Raw genomic sequence first — 9,784 nt, forward strand, 5'->3', positions numbered from 1 at the left:
GGAACACAGGCCTACTTTATGGCACAGCATTTCATTGCTGTTTATGTTAACTTCACAAATTAATTGATTTTCTCTCAGGAGACGGTGTTAAACCTGTTAACGTCTGGTTTTTAATCATAAAGGCAGTTTGAAGGAGAAGCTTTATGCTTGTCCCTGGTTTCCATCACATATATAAAGTTATATTGTCGGATGTTAATATTAAACGAGTTCAAACAGTCAAAAAAACAAACAACATCTTTTTCAAGATGATGTGACTAGCCAACGGCGGCTAATCACAGATTTCTTCATATGCTCATCTGACGACTGAGCACACCTACAAAGTCTGTCCAAGTTATCCGAGTCACCATAAGGAGTCAGGACTAACCCCTTCAAGTTTTGCAGAAAGGGCTCTTTAAGTTGTGAGCTTACTGATGGACATGTACTTGCAGCTATTTGCTAACAGCTAACTGCTGCTGATGGACTAGGAGCTTGAGGCCCTGATGCTCCTGTACTAGAGATACTGTATAAGGTGATTCATATTTTCCAGTTTTCCTTTTGGGCCTCTCATCAAGGGGATTACATCACACTACAAACGCCTTGAGAAACTCTGTTTAATTGCTCGAAAGTGTGCATCTTGCACAATTGGATCAAAGACTCCAGCCAAATGTCACCCTTTGGTACAGGGAGATTTTTAAACACTCCCACCCTGGTGAAAGATTATAGATTGTCTCAAAAGGAGTAGAAGAGCTATATCTGAAGGTTTGGTCACCATTTCTAGAGGATTTACCCGCAGACCTGAAAAACGTACTTCTAAGGGGCGGTGGAAGACCCCTCTTTTAAACCCGCAAGTACAGTTTAGATTATTTCCAAGATATTTGGTCATTTAAATCAATTTCCATCACTGGAAACCTAGTCTCTAAATTTCCAGGTTTTCCAGCATATGATGAAACCCATTATATCTATGTTGGATAAACAGGGTGATGAACTGATGAACCTGCGCGAAGGGCCAGTATAAGACAAATACGGATGCTTTGAAGAGTGAATGATTACTCTTGTGTAGTCAGATTACGAATATAGAGCTGGAAATGAGCATAACAGGTTAACTAATCTGTGGCCTGTTTTTAATACGACCCCTCATGCAGAAGAGAATATAATGTGCTGGATAATGAGGGAGTCTCTCAGTTACCTCCTCCAGATTCCTCCGAACTGCAGATAAAAGCAGGTTATTTCTAACAGCACATGGTGTTTATATCCTGCAGCTCATAAAAGGAATATTTGAGCGTCCAGAAGAAAGGGAATATTTTGGTGCATGTGGGCGTAGCCACTAATTCGCTGTTTCATGCAGAGCAGGTAGTTAATAATGAAAGTTCTTTGATGGTTTCATCTGTTAATGCCATCTGGAAGAAGAGCAGGAGCTTTGCATCGAGCAGTGGTGGATGATATGATGTATTGAGCGGGGCGACCTTGCTTCCCACACAAGGATACAATATGTTAATCTGCCGTCCTATGAGCCCTACATGCTCACTGCGGTGTTTTATAACACACAGCTGCTCCTCAGTCGGATCCAAGTTCGTTCTTAATAAAAAAACTGTAACGAAACACTCATTGAAACAGGGTCATTGCCAGGATTTTAGAAATACTGTGATCGTGAGTGCAAAGTCCAGACCCACCTGAGAAATGTACGATTACCCACCAACCAAACTGTGTATTTTTTTGTATTCAAAATACTTTTTTGGTTCAAAATATGATGCTGTAGGTATCCTTCTAGCTTCATGTGTGGACGCATCTTCCATTAAAGTCAGGTGACGTAGAATAAAGAGCAAGAAAGTTCGAATATGAAGGTGGTGTTGATGGATGGCTCTAACAGGGACAAACCCAGGAGACCATAAACTGGTGTCCTGTGTGAGGCCAAAAGTAAACAATTTATTTTAAGTAACATCTATAAGTTATTTTTTATTCATCTACTTAAGTGACATCAGGTACATAACGTAACTTACAATCTTTTCCTAAACCTAAGCAAGCTGCGGCCAATTCACAACACCCTCTTCTGATTAGAGGAACGTTAACACTGTTTTTTTTATAGAAATGTCTGACGTAAAGTCCCAAACGGTCGACTCTATTTCATCATTGGACATGAAATGCTGATTTTTATTCATTTGAATGTCAATATTAACACCAGCATTTATGTTTCCTCACAGTACATAGTGCTATAATTTAGTTTACAGCTTAAAAAACTAGTCTCACGGTAGCGTACCTCCTTAAATACCAAATATATATTATCATAGGATGTAAATTATGAACTCTTCCTGTCATCAAACCCTCCACATTCCCCAAAATATCACTGAGACACGACCTCTGTGTACATAGAAAATGTTTAATCTTCAAGATTTGGTTGGTTTAGCTGCAGTAGTTTGGTTAGTAGACCCTCAACAGAAACAAATCCCCTTTCTCTTATCTTTTATTTACACCACATTTTGATTTAACTCCTGCAGACAAACAATCAGACAAACAAACGAGAGGGATAAAAAACCCTCTTTGGCAAAGAATGAAATTATTCTCAGGTAATCCAAAACTAAATGAAAGATGCATCCATCCATTGTGGAGCAGAAAGTTTGTTTCTTTTTGTTTTCCTCAATATGACAACTGTCTAAAAGAGAAATGTTGAACACAAACTGGAAATTACAGTAATAAAATCATCTTCTGGTAGCCAGATAAATAATAAAGACAATGGAAGCTCCAGTATAACGTCAAATGAGCTTTTGATACTAGCAGCTTGTGTCTGATGCTGCATAAATTACATTCTCTATTATTTAATTAAGAGCTAACACGATTAGCTAATTAGTCAACGGAAAATTAATCTATGAGAGTGAGATTTGCTCATTTTCTGTTTCATATTAGTGTTAATTTAATCCCTATTAGTTGGTGTAGCTGCGGTTAAAATGAAGGAATTTGAGTTCCAGTGTCAGTTTACGCTTAGAAAACTTGTAATGGAAACTTTAGAATTATTATAATTGATGAATCCAAAGAATTAATAGAAATATTAAGACATAAATCATGAGTTACATCCCTAATATGATTCATTAAAATGTATCTTCTGATTAAATTTTTTTTATCCTTAAAACCAGCAGTAAATCAATTAATCAATATTCTTGTCACTGATGTTCCCAGTGGGTCTAAATCTTATTAAACCTGCGTTCCTGACATGTTTTCAGAAATCTTAGAAAGATCAAAAACAGAAACTGTCGACATCATGCATTACTGACACACACACACACACACACACACACACACACACACACACACACACACTAGTAGTAATTAAAGATGTAATTATTCGAGATGAGTCTCGGTCCGATGAGCTCTTTCCTTCCTGTTATCAGTGGTGCTGCTTGAGTCCCGTTTTATTTTGGCTACTGTCTTCAGTTTAATGAAGTCTCAGTCTGCTCAGTCGACCGATTCATATTCAATGAGACAGGGAACGAGGGAGAAAATTATTTTTGGTCAATATCGTTTCCCTTACGGGCATTTTATACCCCTGAAATTTGTTTCCATCGTCTGATTGGAAATTAAAAGCTGCAGCTAACGAGGAACCAGAGAGTGTGGTTGGTGTATCGGAGCCTCTGCGCCTTCGTTAAAAGTCTAAAACCGAACAGCGGAGTTAAAGATCTCAAAATATGTCGAAAATAAGAATTCATTAGCTTAGAATGAGTTGGCCCAGTTTGATCATTTATTGACCATAAAGACTTTATTATCTTCAAAAATGCACTCAGAGGGGATTATTTAACCCATTGGCGCTTTATATTTTATGTATTAGAATTTATTCTGGTTGGTCTAATTGTCTTTTTTGTGCCAACATACTAGGGGCAAGTATCTAAAAGTACGACCTTTAAATTTTGATCATGAAAAATCACCCTTTTATCAATTTGTCAAAATCAGGATTTTTGAAAAATTAGGAAAAAATGCTAAAATTCTGTTTATTAAATGTTTGTTTCACTTATGTGTGCATATCCTTGATATTCAACTTCTTATAAAGTCATAGATATCAAATACTTGATTATGCTCCTTGTAGTTTCTTAAATATGTCCAATTTCTAACATTTGTATGTGCAACTTTTATGTATATGGAATAAATAAAAGGAGCCTCTCACAGTTGTGTACTGAAAATAATGAATATACCTCTCTTTTACTGCTTATTCTGGGGAATCTTCTACAATTGTAGGGGACGAAAACAGTCGCCCAATGTGCTCAAAGACTAAATATAATGTGATGAAAACAATCACTTTTAATTAAAATTCAGAATTTCAGTTGCAGGCACAAATGGGTTCAGACGAATTCCTCTCAAATTAGAGTCCGTGGTCTAAAGTGAATCTCCTGTGATGCTTGATGATTTTAATGTGTACCAACCTGTTATTTCTGCGAGTCCTTGTTGCTGCTTACTCTCACTTCTGATAAGGACTCAAACAGAGAGTGGAAAAGGTCTTTATTGTAGTGGGAGTATAATGAAAGGGGCGATGGCTGGAGATCTGAGGATAGAGGGAAGCGTGGCCCGTGGCGGTTACCGGGAGGCAGACTGTGATCCTGAAGCAGAGGAAACAACAAGGAATCAAAATCTCACTGAACTAAAGAGTAAAGTTTGTCAGAGGCGGCGATGAGCTAATTGAGATCAGGTGTGTAACTGCAACAGTGCCGGGAGCCAGGTGAGTCAGGGAGAGGTAGCCACGCCCACACCAGCAGACACATAGAGAGACAGACGGGCAGACTGGAAACGCAGGGAGACATTAGGAAACACTGAAATACATCAGCTGCCAGAATCAAAAATAAACAAATGACTCAACTTGCACTGTAATAAAAGTAGACATTAATGAAGTTATAAAATGTGACATAAATATATAAATATTTCTGTTTCATTTGCTTCTGTATCCTATTTAACTTACAGTTTGATTTATTGCTTTTAATTATGTTTTTTTTACGTATTATTTCCCAAAACTTATTTATTACTGTGTTTTCTTTTTACATTTCTGACTCATTATGCAAATGAGGGTGTGTGTTAATCGAGGTTTGTCATACGATCAACTTTTTGCTGGTTGATCGATCAGAACACATCGATTCACTTTAAATGAAATGTGTTTCACACTACTGAGACGTTGTCATAAGGAGATTTAACGTTAAAGTGGCTCCGACCAGGACTTAAGAACATTTCTGGCCTTGTACCATTCTATTTTGTTATTATATGATATGCCATCAAACACACCAAAAATGTTTTCATTTGCTGATGTATTCATTTGTCTTTCTATTAATTCCCCAATACATTTACTTTCCCAGTTAATTTTATTCAAATATATTTTATATCGATAAGAGTGCATAGATTAACTTTATATGACGCCGGTGGCCACTGAGACACTGTTGTAGATGAAGATTTAACGTTACAGTGGCTCCGACCAGGACTCTGGGTGGGTTGTATCATATTAAGAAAGTATTTTCTGATTTCCTTCGGCTGTTCTGCAATTTCTTTTAATTACACTTTTGTCTGCACCACATTCCTCCTCCTACCATTATATTCTGTTATATTACACTCAATGTCTAACGTAAAACTTGCCTCGACTGGAGAGAAGCGTGACACAAAATTAGCGACCAACTTTGTCTGCTCAGGGATTCCTAGCTCCCCCCACGAATACTCACTGATGTTCAAATTGAAAACTCAGCCTGGAGGTCGTACTTCCAACTCATCCTCATCCGAAGCGCAGCACAGTGCGAGCAGATAATCCTGTTTAATGCCGTGTTGTGAGCCTCATCGATTCAAGAGGAGCCTTTTGCCTTTTCAGAAATTATAGATGTGGAGAGAGCAGAGGAGAAAGAGTTGTGGTAGTGAGAGTGGATCCCGAGGGCAGCTTCGGTTGCAGAATGACAACTCCTCTCTGCTTTAAAAATGTTCACATTTCCAGAGCGTGAAGAAGTACAGTAGGGTTGTAAAACTTCATCATCCTGCATAATGTCTCTCTCTCTCTGTATGACCAGAGGGCTCGGCCGACACAGCATGGAGCCAATCAGTGTGTGTCAAACGAGCAGGTGGGGATATCAAACACACCTCCTCCCGTCGGCCGATCAGAAACAAATATTTCACCGCTGGTTTTGAGCTCTGAGTGTCCTGATTCGTCAAAGTTTCATCTGTAGTTTCTGGGTTAGCCAACGCTGGAGGAGTGAATGAAAGACAGAATAAATGGAGGGACAATTCAGCGCCTTCAGTCTGTGCCTGGAGGACAGAAATACAATAACAATGAAAATCTAATGTCCACATCCATCTCTGCACATTAAGGGCCAGAGTGAAGGTCAACGCTGATGTTTTAGTAAAAAAACAGGCACAGAAAGTTTACTTGAAGAGCACGTCAGATAGGAAAGCAACACAAAGCGCTTTACATAATAACATTTTTATTATTAGGGTTGAGCTGCTCTCATTGGCTGCTCGCCTGCTCACACAGGTTCTCTCTCTCTGGTTCTCCAGATAAACAGTAAAATGTGTTTGTGAACAGATCTGAGGAGAGAAATCGTCAACAACAGAATCTGGATCCATATCTGATCAGCACTGTTTGACAGTTTGATCTGAGTTTGGTGCGTTGAGCTGGACGGACTCACTGAGAATGAGCTGTCAATCACAAGGTAGCCCCGCCCTAAAGCATACCCTGCTTTATGGTCTGTTTTACTCTAAATGGGACCATCAGTTACTAAATGAACATCATGCTGTATGGAAGAAGACTGAAACTAGAGACTGAGACCAGAAACTCATCAGGAAACTGTTTACTGAGCTCATAAATCAGCTGAGAAGTCGGATTATTTCTAGACTGAATGGTATCTGTTTGTATTGCATCCAATGGAGCTGCCCCCTGCTGGCCTTTACATTGAATGCAGGTTTATGACACTTCACAGACCCTGAAGCTGTCCATTACATATATTTTGATCTAAATTCATTCAAATCTCTCATTTTTTAACTTCTTTCTGAGTTCAGTGTTTGGGTTCATTGTACAGTTTTAAATATGATACGAAATATCTGATTCAGTCAGTTGACTAAATGAAAGAAAAAGGATCCCTTATGGAAGAAGGTTGGGAACCACTGGTCTGAACTGTGAGCCCTTTGAAATCTGGTCTCTCAGCACCGACAGATTTCACCTCACGGTTCGTCTGATGGTCTTTTTTTTTCCTGGAGTGTCGAGTGGAAAAGCTTCAGATGTTTGACAAGTCGAATCCATGACGTCCAGAGTCCAGGAGCTCTTCTCTCTCTCTTTGTGAACTGAGTGTGTCAGAGAAAGCGACACAGAGCTAAAGGGAAATTGTAGTCAGACTCAGAAAGAGAGACATCCCACAAGCCATTGCTGCATTCAGTTTGATTCCTCCTCTGGCACAGATCCCAGTCTTTGTGCCTCATCTGAATGACAACGGCAGCTCTAAACAGACTTAAGATTGTCATTTGAGAGCATTTGAACCATACAGCTGAACACTGTGGATGATTTAACTCATCAGACACAAAAACAACTCAAAGTTCTTTACAGATAATAAAATAATAACAAGTGAAAATTAGAAAGTAGAAAATATTTCAACAGAAATTTAATAGGACAGAATGTGAGAATTAAATACCAGACGGAGGATGTGTGATGGATAATTATTTAAAGTTTTATATATATATATATATATATATATATATATATATATGACATTCACTGCCACTAGATGTCGCACTAGAGCACAAAACAATAGGCGCTACAGTAAACCAGACTCCATTAACAAAACCACTAATTTTACCTTGCAGGTAATCGTAAAACACACTTCAAAAACTCCCCATAAACTTCTTGGTTAGTCTTTTCAATAACCACCAACTCTGGTTTGGTGAAAAATAAACCTTCTGTGCGTTGTTTTCTTTGCAGGCGTGTTGTGGTTGTCGGTGGTGTCCGAGGTGCTCTACATCCTGCTGCTGGTGGTCGGCTTCAGCCTAATGTGTCTCGAGCTTTTCCACTCCAGCAACGTCATCGACGGGCTCAAACTCAACGCCTTTGCCGCCGTCTTCACCGTGCTGTCCGGTAAGCGCTCCAGACTTTTTTTGACTGAGGGTGGCACAAGTCGGGCACTGACTTATGTGTCTCAGCTTTCCAGTCATTCCCTATTTATGCAATTCCAACACTGTTTATGGACTCCAGAATGCAGAAATATTCAAAACATATGCAAAAAACCACATGTGAAATTGCCACGTCAGTTTTTCCATCCAACTTCTGAGCGTTATTTAGTCCACTTCCTGACATGCTAACATCACATGGTTGGTACCAATGGATGTGTTAGGTCTTCTAGTTTCATATGATATCAATTTCTTGCTTTAAAATGGAGCCTCTGAAAGACAGTACAAGTGGGGGAGGGAAGGCTCCCCTGCTGGTAAGATGGATGCCTGGTAAGACACATCAAACCTTTAGTTTAAAAGAATGCCTTTTATAGACTTCGAGGACCCTTCTTCCTCTGGTTGTTCTGTGTGTTTCCCCTTCTTCTTGTGCAGGATTGTGGCTGGAGGATGAGCTACACCTTAGTTAACTTGCTATATAGGGAGTTGAACCTGTTAGTTACATCTCTCTCTTCTCGCAGCCAGCCGGTTCTTGGTTTGTTTGTGTTTTGTGTTTATTTAGATTTGTTTTGTTTTTGTTTTTCCATAATCCCATATCCATACACTCACTACACTACTGACAACACTACATATATTGTTTATACTTTGTGCATAGTTTAATATTGGTTAAATACATTTCTTTTGTTTTAAAACCTTAATTATCTGTGTGGTCTCCCTTGTTTTGTCTGAACTTTGAGCCGGTTCGTGACAAAATGGGGTCTCGTAAAATTGACTAGTTTTAAAACTTTTGGCTTAGTCTGAAATAGTGGCAATTGATTTTTGACTTTACTGGTGATGACGTGACATTTGGAAATGTTTGTTTTGTGCCACATGGGATTGTGAAATTACTTCACTTGTTACGCTCTACCAATAAGTCTATGTCCCAACTCCATGCACTTTCAAAGTAGGTAATCCCAACCGGTCAGGGCAGCCACCCACCAAGAGCCAGGGTCTGCTCGAGGATTCTGCCTCGACGTTTTTCCTTGCCGCCGTCTCCAAGTGCTTTTAGAATGAGTACGTTCTACACCTGCTCTATTTGTAGAGTGTCCTGAAATAACTTTTGTTATGATTTGGTGCCATACAAATAAAACTGTATCGAATTGTAGGTGTTACACAAGAAATCCCTGCTGTGTGTGTGTCCTGTCTGGTCAGTGTCTGTCTTTAACTGCCTTCTTTGTAAAAGAGAATTTTTAATCTTGGTTCAGTTGGATCTCGTCAAACACAGTTAATAATTAAAGCTGAGAGCAGGATGACAGAAAGTTCAACATCTAAAAAGAAACTACAGACCTTGAAATTCCTAAAAAGGATGGAAACAACTCTCTTGGGGAATGATGGAAATTAGAGCCACTTGATTGTGTTTGATTGCTGTATGCATGAGTTGGGGTTCAGCCTCAGTTATCATAATATAATCAGTAGGCTGCTATAATCAATATATTGTGTTGCTGGAGGAGTTTAAAAATGGCTGACTTCCTGTTGGGTTTGGCATATGGGCCCAAGAGGCTTTTTTGTACATCTGGACATGATACATTGATACAGTGCATCCTCAAGTGCAGGATCTATTGAATCCGTAAAGCCAAAATAATTTAGCAGCAGGAGCCACAGATGTCATATTCCTCCTCTAACACACATTCAGTGCTCCGAGAGGCAGAAAGAGACCGATGCAGATTTGCGA

At 39.2% G+C, this 9,784-nt stretch overlaps 3 protein-coding genes across 4 annotated transcripts in view; 1 reads left to right on the forward strand and 2 right to left on the reverse strand.

Moving 5' to 3' along the window:
* Positions 1–9,784, reverse strand: part of LOC127356631 (nuclear factor 7, brain-like) — a 192,625-nt gene that overhangs the window by 61,183 nt on the left and 121,658 nt on the right. The gene's annotated exons all lie outside the window — the stretch shown is intronic.
* Positions 1–9,784, reverse strand: part of LOC127356652 (nuclear factor 7, brain) — a 181,119-nt gene that overhangs the window by 50,049 nt on the left and 121,286 nt on the right. The gene's annotated exons all lie outside the window — the stretch shown is intronic.
* Positions 1–9,784, forward strand: part of gsg1l (gsg1-like) — a 56,713-nt gene that overhangs the window by 20,976 nt on the left and 25,953 nt on the right. The window contains exon 3 of the mRNA XM_051388654.1: positions 7,892–8,044. Coding sequence (XP_051244614.1) covers positions 7,892–8,044 — 153 coding nt within the window. The remainder of the gene's footprint in view (positions 1–7,891; positions 8,045–9,784) is intronic.

This window comes from Dicentrarchus labrax, unplaced genomic scaffold (genome assembly GCF_905237075.1).
Source record: "Dicentrarchus labrax unplaced genomic scaffold, dlabrax2021, whole genome shotgun sequence".
NCBI lineage: Eukaryota > Metazoa > Chordata > Actinopteri > Moronidae > Dicentrarchus > Dicentrarchus labrax.